Consider the following 26,541-nt stretch of genomic DNA (forward strand, 5'->3'; position numbering starts at 1 on the left):
CTTTGTTGCCATCCACGATTAGATCATAGTGTAGATTTTAACAGCAACCAGATTGCCCCTCCATGAGGAAGAGGGCAATGTCTTTGGTTTCCAATTATCTGATCGATTTGCCCTTTCATTCTGTCCTTGGTAGTTATAAAAAAGTTGGTGTGTGTTCCATCTGGGTCCCATGGCTTGTAGGCTCACTTGTCAATCCAAGCTATAGACCTCCTGCTCATCACTGTCTTGGTTGTTACTTGTCACGCAGAGGACCTACATACATACAGTATGATGGTTTCCAAAATTACAGGCTAGTTAAACACAAAAACGGCATAGCTGTCCATGCATATTCTGTGAAACCATGTTTGTATTTCTCACAAGACTACAACGAATGAACAAACATGATCGAATCTATATACGTCACATGTAACAAAACGAGGAGCCAAAAAAAAATCACCTGTTAGGAGGAGTCTCTTTCATTCAGATCCGATGAGAAGAGCCATGAAACAGCAGTGGTGCTCCATGGCTCCGAACAGATGTTGATTTGCACCTCACGGACCTGGGGCACGTAAATCAACGGATTTGACATAGCGTCTAATGGGATTTCACATGGCGTTCAAGGGGATTTCATGTCAGACGGTAAGAACCGAGAGGGAAACTGAAAACTCAAGGGGATTTCACATGGCGTTCTGTCAGACGGCAAGGACCGAGAGGGAAACTGAAAACTCACCGCATCTCGGCTAAAGGTGCCGCCTTTCGGTCCCAAGGAGGCCGCAGACATGAAGATTCATGAACCTGGTGGAAGAAATTTGCAAGATCTATGAGAATTCATCCGACGACAGCACAGGACGAGAGAAGAGAAGAGACGAAGAGCGAGAGGTCAGGAGGCATGCCAATCGTGAGATCTCAGGCGCAGGCATGGCGCGCCCGGCCTCCGGTCCGGCGAGAGAGGAGGACCCGCCGCCGCCGCCGCCGCTCGGGTCAGAGGGGAAGAAGGGGAAGTTCTATCTTGGCTTGGCCGGCCTCTCTCGTTCCCTTCGTATTCCCCTTGCTATGATGACGTAGTAAGGCCGTCGACTGAGACGTGGGCCCCACACCATGGACCCACATCCCGTTAAGACGACGTACACCGTACGTAAGTACGTGCCTTTGTCAACGTCTGCCTGTGCTAAGCTAGGCTGCCCTTAATGACCTAGTCAGATTCCTCTCCACTTAATAATTCTTATTAGTTGTTGTATAGTCTATTTAAATTCAGGTAAGCTGATGTTACGTTGCCAAACCAACTGCAGGAACTCTCTGGAAAAATAAAACGGCTCGCGATCCTCCAATTTCCCATTTTACTCTGGGCGATATGTTTGTTGAAGAGAGCTAAACGGGAGGGGCCCAAAGGGTAGTTAAAATAGTTTTTTTATGAATTTTCTAGCATTAAATTATTTTAGTAATATTAAATACATATTTATTTTCTGAAAATATTGTGATATTTTAAGCAATATTCCACTGTCTTAGGGTAGTTGTTGGAACACCAATACACGAGTAGCGGAGTCCAGTGCAAACATAAGCTAATAACATTGGAACATTTATGTAAGTGTTTTGCAGGGATGCGAGGCGAAGCCTTCGCGTGGGGCCTGCGATGGAGCGATGACCCCAAGCGATTCAAGCGGAGGCTACGCACGTTTCGGGAAGAAACCCAGAAGGCCTTCACCGGCAGCAAGAAGGCCTCCGCCACTGGCTGTCGGTAGGACTGGAGGCCCTAGCACGGCCCTGAAGATGTCCGGAGGAGTTCACAGGCAGAGGCTCGGGAGCGAAGGCGGAGGCCCCTGGCGGCTCAGGTGGAGGCTATATTGTCTTCGCCCGAGAGAAAGGGGCTTCAGAGCACCACGGCCCAAGATCGGAGACGGGACCTTCCATGGGCCTGAGGATAAGACCCAAGAAGCAAAGGCTGGTACAAGGTGGACAAGACCCGGGATACCCCTCAAGATTTGTACTGGTATTAGGATATTCTAGGAATGTACCTTAGTTGCCAAAGGGCTAATTTGTACCATGAAGTAGTAGCAAGCAGTGCCCTATAAAAGGGGAAGCCGGATGCTATGTAAAGGAAGGTTGGTGAATACATTAATGAAACCATGATTGAGCTTGGGCCCACCTTTCATTTCACATACCTTCGCTCAGAGCACACGACTGGGCGATGGTCTTTCGTACCTGTAAGTGCAAATCAAGCCATATTGTGGGTTTTGGTATTGATGACCACCAAATTAGAGGACTAATGAGGTTTATCGAGATGACAAGCAGGGAATCAAAAAATGAGGATGATGTACAAGTTGCAGGTGTCCTAATTACAAAAGGTGGCTAGACCTAGCTCAAAGGAGGTTTAAATTCTTTTATGTTTTAAAATTGAGTTTAGGGAAAGCCGTACTATTAAGAGGGATTTTAGGACAATTGGTCAACTGTTGAACCAGATGCTCAAATTCACAGATCTACATCATCTCACCTAGTCAAAACAGCCAGCCAAATTTCATATCATATTACTTGTTTTGGCTAGGGCGGCAGTGCCGCCCTTAACTGACCATTGGGCTCGAGGAGTATTTATACCCTTCAGACCCGGCCCACAACGATCATCTTCTTTACTGAATCATTCTGCTCGAGAAAAACAGAACCAAAGCTCACCCTCTCTCCTCCATTGTTGCTCCTCCATCCCTCAAGCTAATCCTTGATTTCAACCATCAAAACTTAGGAGAAAAGGCAGCAAAACTCGATTGGAGAGTAGATCCTACTGATTCCCAAAGTCTAAGAGCATTTGGTTCACGTTTGGTCAGCGGTTCTAGGGTTTGTTACTCTTGAAGCTTGCTCTTTGCCGGCTAGGCATCGCCCTTGTGCTTGCCAACTCGTGTGGCAGCCTTGGGAGGTTTGTAACCTCATTCAAAAGCTAAGAAATCATCCCTCACTTCAAGAGTTCACTCTCTTGATTTGAGAATGAGGGTAAAGCAAGCCTTGGTGGTAAGCTCAAGCCTTTTGTGGCTTCCTCAACAACGTGGACTTAGGCAAATCTTAGTGGTGAGCTGAACCACGGGATAAATCTTGAGTCTTGCATGCTTCATCTTTACTATACTTGTTGTTTACCTTATTGCTAGCTATTGCTAGGGTTTAGTTGCTCGATTTATTGTTCTATGAAGTTTCTGTGGTATCCTAGTCTTCGAACTGGATCTTGGCTCTATATTGCAGGATTAAGCAACTAGTGAGGTTCATGTTCATATCTGTTAAATATCAACTGTGTTAGATTAATTTTTGTAGAGCGGCAGTGCCGCCCTGTAAGGCCGACAGTGTCGCCCTCTATTCTAACAGAATTTTGAGTTGAATTTTTATAGGCCTATTCACCCCCCCCTCTAGGCCTTCTTTATCTTCCAATACATCTTACAAGTGGTATCAGAGCAAGGTTGCTTCGTATACGCTTCACCGCATGAAGTATGGAAGAAGGAGAAGGTTCGAAGAACGTTCGTGTTGCGGACGCAAGTGGTGTGCACGTTGAGGATGTCGGCAGCTGCAGCGAGCTATCCATGTCAACAGCAAGTGATGCCACCATCAAAGAACCCAAGACCACTAATGCCGAAAGAAGAAAGGCAAGAAAAGAAAGAAAAGCCGCAAAGATCGCAACAAGAGAAGCTAGAGAAAAGAAGAAGGAAGAGCAGCGGCTCAAAGACAAGAAGAAGAGAAAAGAAGCTAGAAGAATCACAAGAGAGGCAAGAGCTAAGAGAAGGGCAGCAAGAGCTCAAGAGCAAGAGAAGAATGAGTATGATGCATCATCTAGTGAGCTCTCTAGTAGCTCAGACGATAGAGATGATGATGTGTCATACCATGCTTCCAAAGATAGCAAGGAGGTGAAGAGCAAGGACAAAAAGAAGGATAGCAAGGACAAGGGCAGCAACAACAACAAGAACAAATATGTTGCTGTATCCTTTAATTATTCTTACTTGTCTAACCATAACAAAAGGTCCTTTGTCAATGTACCCGCGGGCAAGTTGCCTCATTTCGATGGGACAAATTTTGCCAAGTGGAAGCACTTGATGAGTGCCTATCTTGTAGGTCTTCACCCCGGTCTTTGGGAGATTATAGTGAATGGATTGCAGCCACCGGAAGATCCCGAAGCACCAACAAATGAAGAGCTAGCTGCTGTCCATCTCAATGGCCAAGCCACAAGCATTCTTCTTAGTGCCTTGGATGGAAATGAGTACAACCGTGTGATGAATGTCAATGTTGCAAAACAGATTTGGGACACTTTGCATCTAGCACATGAAGGTGTTGATAAAGTGAGGAAAGCAAAAATTGATTTATTGATGGCTAAGCTTAATAGGTTCGTGATAGTTGATGGAGAGCGGCCACAAGAGATGTTTGATAGGTTGATGACCTTGGTGGACAAAATTAGAGGCTTTGGATGTGATGAGCTTGATGATCATAAAGTGGTGAAGGTTATGTTGAAAGCTTACTCACCAAGAAATGAGACCGTGGTTACCTTGATTAGAGATAAAAAGAAGTTTGAGCACTTCACACCAAATGATGTGCTTGGAAGATTGTTGACATTTGACATGCAAAGAGAAGAGGCCAATGAGAGGAGAAGACTTGGTGAGTTGCAAGCCAAGCTAGAAGACATGAAGATCAAGGAAGTAGCTCTCAAGGCCAATAAATCAAGCAATCAAGGCATCTCCAACAAAGCGAAGGGCAGCAAGCAAGCATCAACAAATCAGCCCAAGGAAATCAAGTCAACTCCACAAAATGATGATCCAAGTTCATCCTCAAGTGAAGATGAAGATGATGGGGCTGAATACATGAAGATTGATGACATAGCTTTGCTCATGAAGAGCTATCACAAGGGGCTGAAAAAGAATGGATATAAAATAGTGCAAAGAAGGTTTCCAAACAAGAAGAAAAGGACTTGCTACAATTATGGCAGCATGGAGCACTTCATCGCTAAGTGTCCCTATGACAAGAAAGAAAACAAATACAAGAGGGACAACAATGAGGGCAAGGATGAGCACAAAAAGAGATACAAGCAAATGGGAGAGGCACACATTGGGCATGAGTGGGACTCAACTAAAGAGTCAAGTGAAGAGGATGTGAAGATTGCAACCGTGGCTATTCAAAAGTCATCCTCTACACCAAGGCTTTTCAACAACATGTCCGATGATGATGACCACCGCTCCACTCACGTTTGTCTTATGGCAAAGGGTGAGAAGGTAAAACGAAAAGCTAAATCTCCTCCACCTCCTAGTGACATCTCTAGTAGTGAACTTAGTGATTCTAGTGATGATGATACTAGTGATGTTGAGAAATATGCTAAATTAACTAAAAAGTTAGATTCTAAAACCAAGCTCTTCATCTTGAATCTAATGGAGGAATTAGAAAAAGTCAAAGCCGAGCTAGCCGATAGAGATGATTATCTTGAGGAAATCGAAAATATATATATTGGCTGCAAGGAAGCTCTTGAGTTAGAGAGAAGTGAGGCGGACTCTTTGAACAAGGCCTTACCCAAAGAACAAAGAGAACATGCTCTCACAAAGAAGGCAAATATTGCACTCAATGACAAGTATTGTGTCATAGTTGAAAAGCACAACAAATTTGAGAAGCAATATAATCTTCTATGCGAGAGCACCCCACTTTCCTCCAACACAAATGATATTTCTATTTCCTCCACTAGCCAAGGATGTGGAAAATGCTATGATCTTGACTTAAATATTTATTCCACTAACCTTGCAAACTTGGAGGTTATGAAAAAGGAGATTGCTAGGCTCAATGCTATGTTAGGAAAAAGGTGCATGGAAGGTAAGAAACCTGCTGGTGGCAAAGGTGAAAAACCAAAGAGGCCACAATACAAAGATGGAAGGAATCCACGCATCAAAGATGGGCTTGGGCACACTCATGGAGGTAAAACCAATGGAAGAAAGGTAATCAATGGATATGAGTGTGTTCAGTTCATGAGCAAAGGGTAGGAAGGTACAGATAGGTCTGAATAGAAGGTGGCACAAGGCCAGCCCAGAGCAGCACCGCGGCCTATGGGTGGCAGTGCCATTGTGAAGGGCGGCAGTGCTGCCCCCCACAGAAAAGGGAAGACCACCTCCTCCTCCTCTGCTCATGTCAAGCCTAAGAAGAAGGTATCTCATCCAGAGCAGGTTGTCCAGAAACCAAAGAAATCTATCTGGGTCACTCCAAATAGATATGTTTATTAACCAAAGGCAAAAACACCCCCTCAATGTTTGGATTCTAACTTTTTTTGCAGCACAACAGCAAGGAGGAGGTGTTTGCCAAGTTTGTTGGCAATGGTCGAAATGTTTATCATAATACTTTCATTTGGGTTCCTAAAGTTCTTGTGACTAACATGCAAGGCCCCAAGAATATTTGGGGACCTAAAACTAGGAACTAAACTTGTGTTGCAGGCATACTTCTCCGGTGGGTCAAGTTGGGTGCTTGACAGCGGATGTACAAATCATATGACCGAAGAAAGGAGTATGTTCTTGTTGGTGTTTTGGACCGGGGGGGTCCTCAACTAATGAGTAAAATGCACTGCGTGTTCCTAATCCTGGATGGTGATGCTAAGAGACACAAGGTTTATACTGGTTCAGGCAAGATGTGCCATACGTCCAGTCTGAGAGAGTGATCTTGTATTCCTTGCACCGAGGTGCTCGTAGTAGGGGGTTACAAGCTGGGCGAGAGAGGGAGCTTGTCCTAGGTCTCTACGCGGAGTGACATGGGTTGCTTGAGATGTTGATTCGATGAGTCTGCCTGTGTCCGCCTCCCAGAAATGGTCCTGACTGCTTCCTTTTATAGTTGCAAGGAGGGAGCCAGGAGTACATGAGAGAGCTACACGTGGAGTCTTAGCGAGGAAAGGAGATCTAGTACTGTAGCATATTCCTGTAGCAGCACAGTGTTAAGAATGGTGATTGATAAGCCCATTTGAGGTTGTGGGAGTCCCTGTTGACGTCTAGTTAGTATGGCCTCCACTGTAGGAGACATGTCGAGCCTCGTGTGATTTCTGTCTTGGTCGAGTGGCAAGGCTTAGCGGGTACTGCAGCTAGTCACGCCGAGGCCTATTTCGCCGAGGCCTGCTTTGCTGAGGCCTGCTTTGCCGAGGCCTTAGAGATGACCTGTGTTCGACGCGGGGGTCTCGGTAGTCAGCGTCGTATTTGATTTGGGCGGGACAGTGCAGGGCGTGCGTGTACAGGGCATGGCACCCCTATATTGTTAGTAGGGATGGCAAAGAGGAGATTTGACCATTGTCACATCATCCCTGTTGCCGTACCCTATCGATCATGGTTGACGTAGCGGTTGCGACCGGACGCATTAAATGGATGGGACAGCTTGTGAGGGGACGGTTGAGGCGGAGACATCAAGGATGCGGGGCGAGGCCAGCCTCAGGCGAGGCGGAGAATGAGCAGTGCGTCCGAGGCCCAGCCGGGGGGTCTCGGGCGAGGCGGAGAATGAGCAGTGCGTCCGAGGCCCAGCCGGGGGTCTCGGGCGAGGCGGAGAATGAGCAGTGCGTCTGCGGCCCAGCCGAGGGTCCTTTACGCTGATTTCGAAGCTATGGGGACTCGGACATGACTCTTCATGCCACACTATTCTGGAGCAGGGGTTAGGTGGCATAGTGTAGCATGGGAAGCACAGTGCAGTATGGACATCAGTCCTATCCTAGATGGCAGGGCGCTGATGCGACTCCCATATCGGCCACTCCGTTGTACTGTGCCGACGCGCAGCTCACATTGTGGGAGTGGTTGGGTGCTTTTTAATGGGAAGCGACGTTCCGTCAGCATAGTTTGGTGAGAGCAGGCGGTGATGGGGCTGATGCCGAGCCATCCTCGAGCGAGTCGGAGAATCGGGTGCTCTTCCGAGGCCTTGCGGGATTGGGCCTCAGGTGAGTCAGAGATTTGGCATCTCATCCGAGGCTTAGCGCGGGGGGCCTCGGGCGAGTCGGAGATTTGGTATCTCATTCAAGGCTTAGCGCGGGGGGCCTTGGGCAAGTCGGAGATTTGGCGCCTCATCCGAGGACTAGCGCGGGGGGCCTCGGGCGAGTCGGAGATTTGGCGCCTCAGTCCGATGACTAGCGCGGGGGGCCTTGGTCGAGTCGCAGTTTTAGGCAGAGGCATTGTCTTGGTACTCTGGCTTCGATGTTTACCAGGTCTAAGCAATTTTTTCGGTTCTTGCTTAGGGTACCCCTTTTCATGGTATCTGACAGTAGCCCCCGAGCCTCAGGGGGAGTGCGAGCACTTTCTCCTGAGGTTTTGACGAGACTTGTCTTGTAGCACTCTCCCATTCGGGATTGTGTTTTGTGTTTGAGGCCTCGGTGGGTGCGTGCGAGCACACCCGCCTGGGTGTAGCCCCCTGAGGCCCTAGAGGAGTGGATTTTCTCCTCCAAGGGCCTTTTTCCCTATCGAGTGAGGTGTCTATTCGCATTCGCGGAGCTCCCGAGTGCGAGTTCGGGTCGCTGGGCCCCTGCCCTGGTCGTAGGAAGAGTCCCCTGAGCCTCTGCTCGAACAAGAGGGTGGTCAGTGAGTTCTCCTGTCTTTCTCGTGCGGCCCTTGCACATCCCTTTCGCTCGGGGAGAAGGGTGAGTTTGCTAGGGTGCCCCCGGTGGGGTAGGTTTTGCCTAGGTTTCCCTCAGCGTAAATTTGCCAGGTTGCCCTCTGCGTAAATTTGTCAGGTTGCCCTCTATGTAAATTTGCCAGGTTGCCCTCTGCGTAAGTTTGTCAGGTTTCCCTCAGCATAAGTTTGCTAGGTTTCCCTCGGCATAAATTTGCCAGGTTTCCCTCTGCGTAAATTTGCCAGGTTGCCCTCTGAGTAAATTTGCCAGGTTGTCCCTCTACGTAAGTTTGCTAGGTTTCCCTCGGCGTAAGTTTGCCAGGTTTCCCTCAGCATAAATTTGCTGAGCCCCCGAGTGCGAGTTCTGGTCACGGGGACTTGGCTTTGTCGTAGGAAGAGCCCCTGAGCCTCTGCTTAGAGCAGGAGGGCGGTCAGAAGCTTCCCTATCTTTTTTTGTGCGGTCCTCACGCATCCTTTTCATTCGGAAGGAGGGGTGGAGTATGCTAGGCTACCCTCGGTGGGTGTGAGCGGTGACACCTCCGGTGAGCTATTATCGGGTAAGTCCAAGTGGAGGCCCGTGCCCCATTCATTAGGGGTCAGCTAGTGGTCAAGAGACGCACTCCAAAAAGTACTAGAGGGCTTCTCTAGCGGGTGCCAGGGCTGTTCGATTGGCCCTGGGGGCTCGGTGCCTCCCTCGATGGGATCCCCTTTAGAGACCTCCCTGCCGGTCTCGGACACGACTTAGGGCATCCCAAGCGATCACTTGCTTGGGCCTCGAACATGTATGGGCTCGCCCATAGTTGTCCCTAGCTCTATTTGTCCTGGGGCAGCTGTTGAGACCTTCAGGAGGCCCAGCCTTCGAACCCCTGGACCGTAACAGGGCTCGGTGCCCAGATCCTTCGTTGGGAAGAAATCAGTTCGGGGAATATTCCCTTTCCATCGGCTAACAACGGCTAGTGCGCCTTTCGGGCCGGTTCCTCAGGGGTCGTAACTGGCTCCTAGGTTTCGCCACGGGCGGACATGACAGTGGAGTCTACAGATGGGATGTTACGCTGTACGTGTGCAGTTAGCGAGAGAAAAAGTAGGACGCGTGGGCGGTTTAGTCGGACCAGGTATTAATCACGCTAGATCTGAGGGAAATCTTCCCTGGTTTCATCGCCTATCCGTTACATCCCCTTCCCTCCCTCATAAACTACGTAACGAGCCTCGCCCCTCCCCTCCTTACCTTGCCTGTATACGTTCGACCTTTTCTGCCCTCAAGCGGTTGCCAAGAACAGAGGAAGAGAGCGCTGGGGAGAAGGGAGGAGAAGGGGGAGGAAAGGCGAGGGAGAGAGTCGGTTACTGCTGTAGTCACGCTCTCCGCCGCATCCATGGCTGGTGGCACCATCATCCTTTAGGCGGATCCTTGGGGTCGCTCCGATGTATCTGTGGAGACGCTGTGGTCGCTCATCGACGACGGCCTCCTCCGCCCGGTGATCGACCCCAACAGGCCGGAGTGGATTGCTCTGGGGAGCGAGCTAGAGCCGAGGCCTCACGATGGCTACATCGTGAGCTTCATATCATTCCACGAGCATTGCCTCGGTGTGCCGGCGAACCGGTTCATGCGGGCACTCCCGCATTACTATGGCATGGAGCTTCATAACTTCAACCCCAACTCCATCGCGTAGGCGGCCATCTTCGTCGCCGTCTACGAGGGATACCTCGACATTGCCCCCCACTGGGAGCTATGGCTCCACCTCTTTCGGGCAGGGCACACCACCAAGCTGGCGGGCACGGCAGGCACGAGAAAGGCGATGAGGGCCAGCGGCTGCACTCTCCAAGTACACCAGGACCGGCAGTCCCTCTACATCCCGGCTCAGCTTGCGTCGTCTAATCACGGCTGGCACAATAGCTGGTTCTACCTCCGCAATGATGACGGTGGGTTTCCGCCCTACACCGGGTGGATTATGGAGAGTGCGCCAGATAGGTGGAGGTATGGCGTCGCGAGGGACGATCAGCACAAGCTGTAGCCACTCCTGGAGGCGCTGGAGAGGCTACGCGACCGTGGCCTTACGGCGGTCGTGGTCGTGGCGGCCTTCCATCGCCGAAGGGTGCTGCCGCTGATGGCTCGGTGGCGACGCTTGTTCGAGATGGTACCGGACGAGCCGATTGATGGCATCCGGTTGTCCGCTATTGCCCTCTTCGATGAGGAGATTCTATGTTGGGTGAAAGACACAGTGGATGGGCACCTGAAGATCGGCGGTCTACGCCCCTTCCCAATGCGCCCGTCGAGGGGGTACATCTCTCTGGTGAGTCTCGCGCCGCTGTGGCCCCCGAGGCCTTCTTGTTCTCTCGTGTCTTCTTGTTCCCTTATTTGCATTTGCCATTCTAGCAGGGGATGAGGGATGTGCGAGCCTCCCCGCCGCCCGTTCTAGAGGATGCAGATCGGCAGGTGGTGAACAGGGCGCATGTCGAGGCACAGAAGAAGCAGAAGGATGCCGAGGAGGCGAGGCGCAAGAGGAAGACCCTCGAGCGTGAAGAGCTGGAGAAACGCCGCCACCGGCAGAAGCTTGATGGTCTCCCGGTGGAGCCGTCTCTATCGCCATCGTTGTCGGATGCCTCGAGCGACGATGATGAGAGCGAGACGGGGAGGGCCCCCATTGAAGATCTCCCTAACATCGGGGAAGCAGCGCCTAGGGTGCCGGCAAGCGGCATGATGTCTCTAGGAGGAGGAGAGGATGCCTTGGAGCCGGCGATCACCTGCTCTGGGACCAAGGCCAACACGCCCAAGGCACGGGTGTTGACGAAGCGAGCCGTCAGTCCAACAGGCTCGACGATGGAGGTGGAGCAGGCGACGGCGGGGGCGATTCAACCACCTCCGCAGAGGGACAAGGTGGCGTCGAAGTCTGGCGAGGGCCGGCCAGCATCGGCAGCCATGGAGGTGGCACTGCCACCGCCAGCACCGCCATTGCTGAGGATGTGGGCGTGGTGCCGAAGCGGTTGTGTCCCTATTCGAGGTAAGTGTTTTTTGTGGCGCTCTTAGCATCTTTCGTTCACCCCTTGGCGCTCATTAGCTAATGAAGGGTGCCCTGATAGAGGCCCTCAAGGTGGCCGAGGCCAACCAGGTCGAGGCCTTATCCTGGAAGAAGAAGTCCGCGGGTGAGTCCTGTAAAGACTTCGCCCCTATTTGGCTTATTTTCTTTTATGCTTAACCCTATCTTGCTTGTTTTGGCGTAGGGTTGGAGAAGGAGGTCTCCCAGGGGGCTAAGGCCTCTGTCGTAGTGCAGGCGGCGCTCGAGGCCGAGATTGAGGAGCATACCGCGCTGCAGACTGCCGCTTGTACCGTCTGTGAGGCCCTGGAGGTTGAGGGGGGCGAGTCGAGTAGCTCCCTTAGGAGCCGCTTGACTACGTTGAGCGGCCATGTCCGCGAGAAGCTTCAGGGGGCGCTGCATATGAGCGTCAAGCGTGCCCTGGCCATCATCTCCTCCGGCATCAATGAGGCAACTGATGATGACGAGGAGGCTAAGAAGGAGGTCGCGAAGTTCGAGGAGGTGGCTGAGGCACCTGGCACGGTGTTGGCCAGTTTGTTTGAAGAGGAGGTGGTGCCTCCCATGCCGTCCGTCGACGCTGGCGATCCTATGTTTTGACCTGGGCCAAAGGGGCCATGTAAACATATTAGGATTATTGTCGTATCGTGACATTTGTGGTCGTCGAGGCTTTTTTATAAAGTACTTGTGTGTGTTCGTTTTTTAATCATTTTCTACTGTATTTCCGGGCCTCTGCCCTCTACTTTGTTTCTAGACAAGTCCTTTGCAAAAAACTTCCTTGGAGCCTAAGCTGCCCTTCGGGTGAAAGGTGGCGAGGGAGTTGCCGTGGCCTCGAGGCGGGCTTTCGGTCCTTAGGTTTTCTACAATCGACTTGTTAGAGTACGCAAGAGGGTTTGGCGTGGAAATTTATTCGAAAACCGATTAAAAATGGTGTCTGGGACTTAGGGGGTTTCCCCCCTTCTAGCCCCCGAGGGAGGCTCAGTTCTGTAGAGGCAGAGCCGAGTCTCCCTTATAGTGTTGCCATAACACCGAACCCACATCGATGGGCTCGGGTGGTTCCTCGAAAAATTAGAACAACTAAAGAACGCTTCTTTAATGTATTTTGAGAAACAATGTATACAATGCTTGAAAATTTAAGGGTAGAAGCGACGTAGCTGCTCTATGTTCCAAGCGTTGGTGAAGATTCCGCCCTTCTCGTTGGCTAGCTTGTAGGTCCTAGGCTTTAGCACTTAGGCGATGATGTACGGTCCTTCCCATGGCGGGGTCAGCTTGTGGCGTCCCTTGTTGCTCTGCCTCAGTCTCAGCACCAGGTCACCCACCTTCAGGTCTCGGCTTCGAATGCGTCGAGCTTGATAGCATCATAGGGCTTGCTGGTACTTGGCCAAATGTAGCAGCGCCACATCTTGGGCTTCCTCCAGTTGGTCGAGGGCGTCCTCGTGGGCAGTGCGGTTGCTTTGCTCGTTGTAGGCCTATAGCCTTGGGGATCTGTACTCTAAGTCAGTGGGGAGGATGGCCTCGGCACCATAGACTAGGAAGAACGGTGTGAACCCCGTGGCTCGGCTCGGTGTGTTCCTCAGGCTCCAGATGACCGATGGTAGTTCGGCAAGCCATTTCTTGCCGAACTTCTTCAACCGGTTGTATATTCTTGGCTTGAGACCTTGTAGGATCATGCCGTTGGCACGTTCTACTTGGCCGTTTGTCCTAGGGTGTCCTACGGCCGACTAGACCACACAGATGTGGTGGTCGTCGTAGAACATCAGGAACTTGTGGCCGGTGAACTGTGTCCCATTGTCAATGATGATGGTGTTTGGAACCCCGAACCTGTGGACGATATCAGTGAAGAACAACACCACTTGCTCGGATTTGATCTGGGTGATCGGACAAGCCTCGATCCATTTGGAGAACTTGTCAATTGCTACCAATAAGTGGGTGTAGCCCCCGAGGGCTTTCTACAGAGGCCCAACCATGTCCAGCCCCCACACGGTGAATGGCCATGTGACGGGGATGGTTTGGAGGGCTTGGGCTGGGAGGTGTGTCTGTCGTGCATAGTACTAGCATCCCTCGTAGGAGCGTACTAGCTTAGTGGCATCAGCCACCGCCATTGGCCAGTAGAATCCTTGGTGGAAGGCGTTTTTGATGAGCGTCTGAGGCGCTGCATGGTGCCTGCAGGCTCCCATGTGCAAGTCCTAGAGTAGGGCTTGGCCTGCCTTAGTGGTGATGCACCACTGAAGGACACCAGATGGGCTTCGCCTGTACAACTCATCGTTGCTAAGGACATAGGCTTTGGCTCGCCGTGTGAGTCATCGGGCCTCAGTTCTGTCTGAGGGAAGCTCTCCTCGGATGAGGCGATCAAGGAATGGGACTCGCCAGTCCATACCCTGGTTGGCCTCAGGAGGCTCCATGTTGGTTTCCATGACCTCATGCTCAGCCGCAGAGGTCTCGGTGACAGAGGGAGCCCTGGGCCCTTCGGTGGGCCCGATCGGTGGGTCCTCTTCTGCTGCCGAGGAGTAGTTGATGGAGGGTTCGTGGAGGTCTCTAGCGAAGATGTTCGGAGGGACCAGGGCTCATGCCGACGCCATCTTTGCTAGTTTGTCCACGTCCTTGTTGAATCTCCACACAATGTGGTTGAGCTCGAGGCCATCGAACCTGTCTTCAAGGCGGCGTACCATCTTGCAGTACGCCTCCATCTTGGGGTCATGGCAGCTTGACTCCTTCATCACTTGATCGATGACGAGCTGGGAATCGCCTCGAATGTTGAGACACCGCACTCCAAGTTCGATAGCGATCTGCAAGCCATTGACGAGAGCCTCGTACTCGGCGACGTTGTTGGAGGTGGCAAAGTGAAACCAGATCATGTAGCGCATGTGCACTCCGAGGGGCGAGATGAAGAGCAGACCCGCGCCTGCCCCGGTCTTCATCAGAGACCCGTCGAAGTACATGGTCCAGCATTCCGCCTAGATTTGAGCAGGGGGTAGCTGGGTGTCAGTCCACTCAGCTACAAAATTGACCAAGACCTGGGATTTAATCGCTTTCCGAGGTGCAAAAGACAGGGCTTCCCCCATGAGCTCGACACCCCACTTGGCTATTCTACCCGAGGCCTCCTGGTTCTGGATTATCTCTCCCAAGGGGAAAGACGACACCACGGTCACTGGGTGAGACTCAAAGTAGTGACGCAGCTTGCGCCGAGCCAAGACTATGGCGTAGATCAGCTTCTGGATGTGGGGGTAGCGTGTCTTGGTCTCGGAGAGTACCTCGCTAATGAAGTAAACAGGTCGTTGGACGGGTAGAGCATACCCTTCTTCTAGCCTCTCGACCACTACGGCCGCGCTGACCACTTGGGTTGTCACAGCGACGTAGAGTAAGAGGGCCTCGCCCTCAGGTTGGCGGTACCAGGACGGGAGGATTGGTGAGCAGTGCCTTGAGCTTTGTGAGGGATTCTTTGGCCTCGGGGGTCCAAAGAAAGCGTTTGGATTTTCTCAAGAGATGGTACAGAGTCAGACCTTTTTCGCCAAGGCGCGAGATGAAGCGGCTCAGGGCCGCAAGGCATCCCATAACCCTCTGCACTCCCTTGAGGTCCCGGATTGGTCGTATTTTGGTCACGGCCGAGACCTTCTCCGGGTTGGCCTCGATGCCGCGCTCTGAGACTATGAACCCCAAGAGCATGCCTTGGGGGACCCCAAAGACACACTTCTCAGGGTTGAGCTTGATGCCCTTCTCCCTGAGGCATGTGAAGGCTACCTCCAGGTCATTGGCAAGGTCACTGCCCTACCTGGACTTGACCATGATGTCGTCCACATAGGCCTCGACGATTCGCCCGATGTGCTCGCCAAAGGCCTGGGTCATACACCGCTGGTACGTGGCCCTCGCATTTCTGAGACCGAACAACATAGTCGTATAGCAGTATAGGCCAAATGGGGTGATGAAAGAAGTAGTGAGCTGGTTGGACTCTTTCATCTTGATTTGATGGTAACCAGAATATGCATCAAGGAAAGATAGGGTCTCGCATCCCGCAGTGGATAATGGAAATGGAACTTTTGGACATGCTTTATTTAGACCGGTGTAGTCTACACACATCCTCCACTTTCCATTTTTCTTCATAACTAATACAGGATTAGCTAACCACTCTGGGTGGGACACTTCCTTGATGAATCCGGCCGCTAAAAGCTTCTACACCTCCTCGCCGATGGCCCTGCGCTTCTCCTTGTCGAATCGGTATAGATGCTGCTTCACCGGTCTGGAGCTAGCCCAGATGTCCAAGGCATGCTCGGCGACCTCCCTCGGTATGCCTGGCATGTCCGAGGGACTCCACGCGAAAATATCAATGTTCGCGTGGAGAAAGTCGACGAGCATGGCTTCCTATTTGCTATCGAGGGTGGCGCTGATCCTCAGTGCTCGGTCGTTGGAGTAGGTGGGGTCAACCAGGATGAGCTTGACGGCCTCTGTTGGCTCGAAGGTCCCAGCACAACGCTTGGAGTCGGGTGCCTCACTATCGAGCCAGTCGAGGTTGATGATGAGGGTCTCGTCCTCAATGAGGGCCTTAGCATACTCGACGCATTCGACGTCGTAGTCGTATGCATGCTCATACGTGGACTCAATAGTGATGACGCCATTGGGGCCCGGCATCTTGAGCTTCAGGTAGGTGTAGTTGGGGATTGCCATGAATTTGTTGTAGCATAGGCACCCCAGGATGGCATGGTAGGTCCCCTTGAACCCAACCACCTCAAAGGTAAGGACCTCCTTGTGGTAGTTGGAGGAGGAGCCAAAGCAGACGGGCAAGTCAATGCGCCCGAGGGGTCGCATGCGCATCCTCGGCACGATGTCATGGAAGGGCGCGGCATCGCCTTGGAGTTGTGACCGGTCGAGCTCCAGGAGCTCCAGGGTGTTGGCGTAGAGGATGTTGAGGCCGCTGCCTCCGTCCATGAGCACCTTGGAGAGGTGGGTGTTGCCGACGATCGGGTCGATGACGAGCGGGTACTGCCCAGGGTTTGGGATATGATCAGGGTGGTCATCCTGATCGAAGGTGATTGCTTCCCAAGACCAGTTGAGGTACTGGGGAGTGGCCACCTTGACCAAGAAGACCTCTTGGTGTTCCTTCTTCTGCTGGCATGTCGTGAGGCACGCTGAAGGCCCACCGAAAATTATGAAGACATTGTGCACCTCGGGGAACCCATCATCCTTGTCGCTGCCTCTGTCGTCCGCGCCCCTTCTCTTGGCGTCGTCGTTAGGGAGTCCGAGCTTGGCATAGTAACACCGGAGCATGGTGCATTCCTCGAGGGTGTGCTTCACCAGGCCCTAATGGTAAGGGTAGGGCTTCTTAAGCATGTCCTCGAAGAGTCCTGGGCCTCGGGGATTCTTGCGATCCGTGGCCACGATGAGACCGGCCTCGAGGACCTCCCGCTTCCCCTGGCGACCTTTTTTCTTCTTCTAGGGGAGGTGGGAGGTCGAGGCCTCGAGGGTCTCGTCACTCCGCTTCCCCTTGGCGTTGTTGTTGGGGAAGATGGCCCCGACGGCCTCTTCACCCGAGGCGAAACTGGTGGCGATGTTGAGGAGTGCAGATGCCGTGGTTGGTATGCTCTGGCCTAACTCTCAGACTAGGTCTTGGCAGGTGGTGCCAGAGAGGAACGCTTGGACAATCTCTAAGTCGCCGATGCTAGGCAGCTCGGTGCATTGTTTGGAGAATCATCGGATAAAGTCTCAAAGAGACTCGTTCGGCTTCTAGCGACAACTCTTGAGGTCCTAGGAGTTCCTAGGGCACACGTATGTGCCCTGGAAATTCCCGATGAAGACCTTTACCAAGTCGCGCTAGTTGTGGATCTGCATGGGAGGAAGGTGTTCGAGCCAGGCTCGCACCGAGTCTGATAGGAATAAGGGGAGGTTGCGGATGATAAGCAGGTCATCGTCCGCACCGCCTAGCTGATAGGCCAGGCGGTAGTTGGCTAGCCACAGTTCGGGGTTGGTCTCGCCACTGTATTTCAAGAGGTTGGTCGGTTGTCGAAATCGAGCCAGGAAGTGGGCGCTGCGGATGGCCTTACTGAAGACTCGAGGGCTAGGTGGCCTAGGAGAAGGACTGCGGTCCTCACCGCTGTCGTAGCGGCCGCCTCGGTGCGGTTGGTAGCCTCAGGTGGCCCCATCGTGGTCGTGGCACCGTCATCTGATGACCACATTGTGGTCGCCTTGCACCTCGCATCGTTCGTCGAGGCGGTCGTGCACAGAGGGGGCCCTGAGGCGGTCGTGCACCGAGGGGGCCCTGAGGTGGTCGTGCACCGTAGGCTGTTTTGAGGTGTCCCTGCGCCATCAAGACGCAGAGCTTTCAGCCTACTGCACCGCAGCGGTCTCGATAAGGCCTCGGAGTGCATCGTGGACCCGCTGCCCCTCGAAGGTGGATGGCTCGGGCATTGTTCGGATTAGCATCGCTACTGCCGCAATGTTCTGGCTAGCGCGATTGAAGATAGGGGGTTGATCGCCCCCTTCATCGTTGTTGATGCGTTGGTAGACGTCGCGAGCCCTCCGTTGGGCTGCTCCGCCATCACCGTGGCCCCGCTGCTCTCACTCGAGAGTGTCTCGGAGCTGTTGCAGAAGGAGTTAGTCTTGTTCCACCTTGGCTTGAAGCTCACGGAGCTACTCCAAGTCAAGGCATTAGAGTTCCTTGGGGGCGGGGTTCTCGTTCCGCGCTGCTGGGGATCCGATGTGCTAAGGCATGGCACTGCCTGCCCCCTCACGGGGTGGGGAGCAGCTTCCTATCCCTTCGTCCTCATTGCCCACTCTCGGCATCCCGAGCCTGATGTGGAAACATTCACGAGTGGGATCGTAAGTGCCTTCGTCATCAGAATCGGAGTAGCCGAAGTAGTAGTCGCTTGCGGCAATGAAGCGATACATGGCTTCAGGGTCGCAAAGGCCAGAGAAGTCTGCTCTAGCCCACGCCTTGTCCTCCTCTGAGGACTCAGCATGGGTGTGGGCTGAGGTTGTGGCGGAGGGGTCGAGGGTGAAATGTTGGTAGTGTCCTGAGGGCTCCGCATGAGCGGAGGCATAGACGGAAGCATAGGTGGCGGCGGCATTGCTCAACCCAAAGGGGTACAGGGATGGAGCCACCACCGGGTTCTGCTCTGCCGGAGTCGGTTCCTCAGGAGGCGGCGGGGCAGAGCTTGATGATGGGGCATTGCTGCACGTTACCGGCGTCTCTCCCCCGCCCAGGCTTAAGCTAGACAGGTCCCCAGCTAGGGACTCTGTACCAACAACTGGGTGGGGGGAACCAGCAGGGCGTGGAGCGCCACCCTAGTCCTGCGTGACGTTGAGGCGGTCCCGCCCGCGCTGTGCTTGTCGAGTGCGGCGAGAGCGGCGGCCCGAGCACCGCCTACGCGCGGGCTGCTGGTGCATGACATCGTCATTGGTCGGTGGGGCCCTGGTTGTCTTGGGCGAGGCGGAGAATAAGCAGTGCATCCCTGTTGCGGGGTCATTCCCCTATATTGTCAGTAGGGATTGCAAAGAGGAGATTTGACCATTGTCACATCGTCCCTATTGTCATACCCTATCGATCATGGTTGACGTAGCGGTTGCGACCGGACACATTAAATGGATGGGACAGCTTGTCAGGGGACGGTTGAGGCGGAGACGTCGAGGATGGTGGCGAGGCCGGCCTCGGGCGAGGCCAGCCTCGGGCGAGGCCGGCCTCGGGCGAGGCCAGCCTCGGGCGAGGCAGAGAATGAGCAGTGCGTCTGAGGCCTAGCCGGGGGTCTCAGGCGAGGCAGAGAATGAGCAGTGCGTCCGAGGCCCAGCCAGGGGTCTCGGGCGAGGCGGAGAATGAGCAGTGCGTCCCGAGGCCCAGCCGGGGGTCCTTTATGCTGATTCCGAAGCTATGGGGACTCGGATATGACTCTTCATGCCGCACTGTTCTGGAGCAGGGGTTAGGTGGCATAGTGCAGCATGGGAAGCACAGTGCAGTATGGACATCAGTCCTATCCCAGATGGCAGGGCGCTGATGCGACTCCCATATCGGCCACTCCGCTGTACTGTGCCGACGCGCAGCTGACGTTGCGGGAGTGGTTGGGTGCTTTTTAATGGGAAGCGATGTTTTGTCAGCATAGTTTGGTGAGAGCGGCGGTGATGGGGCTGATGCCGAGCCGTCCTCGAGCGAGTCAGAGAACCGGGTGCTCTTCCGAGGCCTTGCGGGATTGGGCCTTGGGTGAGTCAGAGATTTGGCATCTCGTCCGAGGCTTAGCACGGGGGGCCTCGAGCGAGTCAGAGATTTGGTATCTCATCTGAGGCTTAGCGCGGGGGGCCTCGGGTGAGTTGGAGATTTGGTGCCTTGTCCGAGGACTAGCACAGGGGGCCTCAGGGCGAGTTAGAGATTTGGCGCCTCGTCCGAGGACTAGCGTGGGGGGCCTCAGGCGAGTCACAGTTTTGGTAGAGGCCTTGTCTTGGTACTCTAGCTTCGATGTTTACCTAGGTCTAAGCAATTTTTTCGGTTCTTGCTTAGGGTACCCCTTTTCATGGTATCCGATAGTTCTCATCATACTCCCCAACTACAAATTCAGATGAAAATATCATATTTGGTGACAATTCAAAAGGGGGTGATTGGACTTGGTAAAGTAGCTGTTATACTTGATCATTCAATTACAAATGTCTTACATGTTGATTCCTTAAAGTACAATCTGCTGTCTGTTTCTCAATTATGTGAGATGAGCTACAATTGTCTCTTCACGAATAAGGGTGTGAAAGTCTCTAAGAGGAAGGATTCCTCTATTATCTTTACGGGTCACCTCAAGAACAAGCTTTACCTAGTTGATTTCAGCAAAGGGAAAGCTAAGCTTGAATGTACCATGCTTCAATTGCTTGATTTGAAGACCAAGGAAGTAACTCAATTCTCCAATCATAGACATCTCAAACTCATTGGCCATCATCTTTCCAAACTCATCACAAAAATCTTGATTGGTTGATCCAAATATGATATCATCAACATAGATTTACAACACAAATAGATCTTTTCCAATCTTCTTAATGAAAAGAGTAGTGTCAACCTTGCCCATTGTGAACCCTTTAGAGAGGAGGAAGTCCCTCAATCTTTCATACCATGCTCTAGGTGCTTGCTTTAAGCCATATAAAGCCTTCTTCAACTTGTACACATGGTTGGGCTTCTTATCATCTTCAAAATCAGGATGTTGCTCAACATATACTTCTTCATTGATGTAGCCATTGAGAAATGCACTCTTGACATCCATTTGATAGAGCTTGATGTTATGAGCACAAGCATAGGCTAGCAAGATTCTAATTGCTTCTAATCTAGCAACCAGGGGCATATGTTTCTCCTAAAGTCAAGACCTTTCAACTTGTGAATAGCCTTGTGCTACTAATCTTGCTTTGTTCCTTACTACTATTCCATCTTGATCTTGCTTGTTTCTAAAGACCCATTTGATTCCAATCACATTGTGTCCCTTTGGTCTTTCTACCAATTCCCATACTTGATTTCTTGTGAAGTTATTCAACTCTTCATGCATAGCATTCACCCAATCAACATCCATCAAGGCTTTCATCTATCTTCTTTGGTTCAATGGATGACACAAATGAGAAGTGTTCACAAAATGATGCCAATCTTGATCTAGTTTGCACACCTCTTGAAATATCACCAATTATAGTGTCCAAAGGATGATCTCTTGCAATATTTGTTGGTTGAAGCACCAGAACTTGATTGCTTGCATTTGCTTGATCATTAGGTTGAGATGATGTACTAGCCACTTGATCTTGATCATTGTCATGAGAGTCACTTGCACTAACTTGATTTGTATCTTCTTGTACATTTGAGTTGGAGAGCACTTGCACTTGATCATCTTCATCATCATTCACTTGTGAAACCCTTGGTACTAGGGCCTCAATTCACCAATATCCATGTTTTTCATGGCATTTGAAAGTTGGATACCTCTAACATCTTCCAAGTTCTCATTCTCTACTTGTGAACCCTTGGTTTCATCAAATTCAACATCATGTATTTCCTCAAGAGTACCACTATCCAAATTCCAAACTATATATGCTTTGCTTGTAGTGGAATAACCAAGTAGGAATCCTTCATCACATTTCTTGTCAAACTTGCCCAATCTAGTGCCTTTCTTCAAGATATAGCATTTGCAACCAAAGACTCTAAAATATGCAATGTTGGGCTTTCTACCATTCAAGAGTTCATATGGTGTCTTCTCTTTCAATTTGTGACAATAAAGGCGATTGCTACAATAGCAAACCGTGTTGATAGCTTCGGCCCAAAAAGATTGACTCACATTGTACTCACTAAGCATAGACCTTGCCATATCAATGAGTGTTCTATTCTTTCTCTCGACAAGGTGTGTACTTGGCCGAGAATTGATGTCTAATTCCAAATTCATCACACAACTCATCAATTCTAGTGTTCTTGAACTCACTACCATTGTCACTTCTAACTCTCTTGATGGTTGTTTCAAATTCATTGTGAATGCCTTTGACAAATGATTTGAATGTTGCAAATACATCACTTTTGTCCACTAGAAAGAATATCCATATGTATCTAGTGTAGTCATCCACTATCACAAATCCATATTTGTTTCCATCAATACTAGTGTATTGTGTTGGCCCAAACAAATCCATGTGCAATAACTCAAATGCTTTACTAGTGCTCATCATGCTTTTCTTAGGATGGGTATTTCCAACTTGTTTGCTGGCTTGACAAGAGCTACAAAGCTTATTCTTTTCAAACACAACATCTTTCAAGCCTTTAACTAGATCATGCTTTACCAATCTATTCAATTGTTTCATTCCAACATGACCAAGCCTTCTATGCCATAACCAACCCATACTTGACTTTATGAATAAGCATGTGGATAATCTAGCTTCACTAGCATTGAAATCAACCAAGTATAGATTCTCATATCTAAAGCCTTTGAAGATCAAATTAGAGCCATCTACACTTATGATCTCTACATCATCTACCCCAAATATGCACTTAAATCCAAGATCACACAATTGAGCTACGGATAGCAAATTGAAGTTTAAGCTTTCTACTAGCAACACATTGGAAATACTCATATCATTGGATATTGCAATCTTACCAAGCCCTTTAACCTTGCGTTTGCCATTGTCACCAAATGTGATACTATCATATCCATCATTGCCATTGGTGTTGATTGAGTTGAACATTCTTGCATCACCGGTCATGTGTTGAGTGCACCCACTATCAAGAACCCAATGCCTTCCTCCGGCTTTGTAATTGATCTATAAAAGAAGATCAATTCTTTTTAGGTACCCAAACTTGCTTGGGTCCTTGAAGGTTAGTAGCCAAGCTCTTTGGCACCCTAAATAGCTTTCTTCTTTGAGTGCATCCATGGTTTGCTAATAAACTTAGCCTTTACACCATTTGTACCCTTAATAAGCATATAGCATGAATTAAGCTTAATGGAGGATACATTTGCATTTTTGCTTTTGTTGGTGCATTCTTGCTCTTTATGACCAACTTGCTTGCAACTAATGCAAAACTGACCATTGTTCTTCACAAAACTAGTCTTGTGAGGAGCAAAGGCCTGCCTTGCCTTTCTTGGGGGTATAGCCCAATCCCTCTTTATAAGAGAAGCTCTTTGGCTACCCAAGGCCATAAGCAAGCGGTCCTCGCCACCATAAGCCTTAGCTAAGGTGTAGTGAGCTTAGTTACCTCCTTCTTGAGATTCTTGTTCTCAACCATTAGTGAGGAGTCACAAGTGAGACCATCACTACTAGATGAGGTGAAAGTAGAGGTGCTACAAGAAGGGTTAGTGGGAGGAACAATGATAGGCATAGATAGTGATGCATCCATTAAATCACAAGTTAAACCTACATTGCAAGTTTCAACATGCTTCTTTTTAGTTTGCTCATCAAGCAAAGAGGAATGAGCTTTTTCAAGCTTCTTGTGAGCCTTGCCAAGCTTCTCATTGGAGTCCTCTAGCCTCTCATGAGATGCATTGAGCTCATCAAAGGCTTGCTTAAGGGCTTTTATCTCCTTACGCAAGCTTTTGCATTCCCTTCTCTTGATGTCAAAGTGTTCTCTAGCATCTTCTAGCATGTCAAATAATTCATCCTTAGTAGGTTCATCATTGTCACTATCACTATCATGATCACTTTCATTATCATGTTCCTTATCACTTCCATCATCACAAGATTGTACCTTTGTGGCCTTAGCCATGAAGCATGATGGAGAGTCGAAGAGAGAAGGCTTCTCATTGATTGTAATGCTTGCAAACACCTTCTTCTTGGTGGTCTTGTCATCATCACTATCATCATCATCATTAGAGGATGCATCACTATCCCAAGTGACTACATATGAACCACCTTTCTTCTTCTTGAAGATTGTTTTGTCCCTCTTCTCCTTCTTGTCCTTCTTCTTGTTCTTCTTGTTGTCATTATCATTGTCACTATTGTATGGACATTGGGCAACAAGATGATCTTTGCTTCCACACTTAAAGCATCTTCTTGACTCATCTTTGTTCTTGGATGAAGACTTCTTTCTTCTTGCACGGTAGCCCTTCTTCACCATGAACTTGCCAAATCTCTTGACAAATAGAGCCATCTTCTCATCATCATCATCATCCCATGATTCATCATCTTCACTTGATGTTTCTTGCTTGGCTTTGCCCTTGGATGATGTGGCCTTGAATGCCATACTCTTCTTCTTGTCTTCCTTCTTCTCATCTTTCTTCTCCCGCTTTTCTTCCTTCTCATCATCATTTCTATAGGCATCATCGGTCATGATATCTCCTAAGACTTGGTTTGGTGTCATGGTGTCCAAACCACTCCTAACTAGAATAGTGACCAATGTACCAAATCTTGAGGGTAAGCATCTCAAGAACTTGTTTGAGAACTCCTTGTCCTCTATCTTCTCACCAAGTGCCTTGAGATCATTTACAATGACTTCCATCCAATGAAACATGTCCGGCACACTCTCATCTTCCTTCATCTTGAAACTAGCAAATTTGTCCTTGAGGATGTATGCCTTTGCACCCTTGATTGCCTTGGTGCCCTCAAATGATTCTTCTAATTTTTTCGATGCCTCATGAGCTCTCTCAATGTTCTTGATTTGTCTAAATGTTCTTTCATCCAAAGCATCATGGATGGCACTAAGAGAAATCTCATTGTTTTGGAGTACCAATTCTTCGGCGGCGGTGGGAGCCTCTTCATCTCTTATCTCAATTTTTGTTTCTACCACCTTCCAAAACTTCCTATTGATTGATTTGATATATGTTGTCATCTTAGCTTTCCAATAGGGATAGTTGGAGCCATCAAATTGGGGTGGCTTCTTGGTGTTGTTGATTTGAGTCATTTTAACACCGAAGGATATTAAGCCTCAAATAACGGTGACCTCGGCTCCGATACCACTTGAAAGGTCCTAATGGATAGAGGGGGGTGAATAGCCTAATAAAAATTTCTACAACAACACTTAACAAAATGGTTAGACAATTATGAGGCAAATCAAGTGTTGCGCTAGCCTACTTAAAATGCAAGCCACCTACCACAATTCTAGTTGAGATAGTATTTATCCACCCAATAGCTATAACACTACACTATGTTAGTGTGCTCTCAAAAGCTAACTAAAGAGCCACACCAACCAAGCAAACAAGCTCTCACAGCTAGGCTACACTAAAGAGCTTGACAACTAGTTTGCGGTAATGTAAATAGAGTGATCAAGAAGGTTATACCGCCGTGTCGAGGAAGGAGCCAATCAATCATAAAGATGAATATCAATGAAGACCAATCACCTCAGAATCAAAATGATGAACACAATGATTTTTTACTAAGGTTCACTTGCTTGCCGGCAAGCTAGTCCTCGTTGTGGCGATTCACTCACTTGGAGGTTCACGCGCTAATTGGCTTCACACGCCAAACCCTCAATAGGGTGCCGCACAACTAACACAGGATGAGGATCACACAAGCCACGAGCAATCCACTAGAGTACCTTTTGGCTCTCTGTTGGGGAAAGGTCAAGAACCCCTCACAATCACCACGATCGGAGCCGGAGACAATCACCACCCTCCGCTCAACGATCCTTGCTGCTCCAAGCCATCTAGGTGGCGGCAACCACCAAGAGTAACAAGCGAAATCCACAGCGAAACACAATCACCAAGTGCCTCAAGATGCAATCACTCAAGCAATGCACTTGGATTCACTCCCAATCTCACTTATGATGATGAATCAATGATGGAGATGAGTGGGAGGGCTTTGGCTAAGCTCACAAGGTTGCTATGTCAATGCAAAATGGCCAAGAGGGTGAGCTTGAACCGGCCATGGGGCTTAAATAGAAGCCCCCATGAAATAGAGCCGTTGTACCCCTTCACTGGGTACTGATCGGGCTGACCGGACGCTCCGGACGAACTAACCGGACGCTGCTTCTCAGCGTTCGGTCGCCCGATGGCGGCCACGTGTCAACTATGTTCAATAGTGAACGTTTGATCTCAATGGTCAAAATATTGACTGGATGCTCTGACAGAGCTGACCGGACGCTGGACCCTCAGCGTTCGGTCGTTTATAGTAAGGGTCCAAAACCTATTTTTGCCGACCGGACACGTCCGTCATGCTTGACCGGACATAGCCCAGCGTCCGGCGCTTAACCCTATTTTCTGTGTCGTCCGACAGCTCGACCGGACGCACCTCTTCAGCGTTCGGTCGCTAAGTGACCCAGCGTCCGTTCTGTACACCGACACTAGCATCATTGCTGACCAACTCCATTTCACTTCTAACTTCTTCACCCTTGCTCAAATGTGCCAACCACCAAGTGTATCATCTTGTGCACATGTGTTAGCATATTTTCACAAACATTTTCAAGGGTGTTAGCATTCCACTAGATCCTAAATGCATATGCAATGAGTTAGAACATCTAGTGGCACTTTGACAACCGCATTTCGATACGAGTTTCACCCATCTTCATAGTACGGCTATCAATCCTAAATGTGATTACACTCTCTAAGTGTCTTGATCACCAAAACAAAATAGCTCCTAC

At 50.2% G+C, this 26,541-nt stretch overlaps 1 protein-coding gene and 1 long non-coding RNA gene across 19 annotated transcripts in view; both read right to left on the reverse strand.

Annotated features, from left to right (window-relative positions):
* LOC136506463 (uncharacterized) overlaps positions 1-1,028 on the reverse strand; it is a 43,334-nt gene extending 42,306 nt beyond the window's left edge. For 17 of the 18 annotated variants that reach the window (XR_010771607.1, XR_010771612.1, XR_010771604.1 and 14 more), the window contains exons 1-4: positions 873-1,028; positions 710-774; positions 437-538; positions 2-252 (exon numbers count right to left, since the gene is read on the reverse strand). This is a non-coding gene — a long non-coding RNA (uncharacterized lncRNA). Of the gene's footprint in view, position 1; positions 253-436; positions 574-709; positions 775-872 lie in introns of all 18 variants that reach the window. The other variant, XR_010771615.1, reaches the window with a different exon arrangement.
* Positions 1,029-14,128: 13,100 nt separating this feature from the next.
* Positions 14,129-14,503, reverse strand: LOC136509427 (uncharacterized). The gene has a single exon (XM_066504229.1). The coding sequence runs from the start codon at positions 14,501-14,503 to the stop codon at positions 14,129-14,131; it is 375 nt and encodes a 124-aa protein (XP_066360326.1).
* Positions 14,504-26,541: the final 12,038 nt, after the last annotated feature.

The sequence above is a fragment of the Miscanthus floridulus genome, chromosome 15, assembly GCF_019320115.1.
Source record: "Miscanthus floridulus cultivar M001 chromosome 15, ASM1932011v1, whole genome shotgun sequence".
NCBI lineage: Eukaryota > Viridiplantae > Streptophyta > Magnoliopsida > Poales > Poaceae > Miscanthus > Miscanthus floridulus.

Coding starts and splice junctions, on each gene's coding strand:
- LOC136509427 (XM_066504229.1), bottom strand. CDS start 14,503: ATGTACTTCGACGGGTCTCTGATGAAGACCGGGGCAGGCGCGGGTCTG.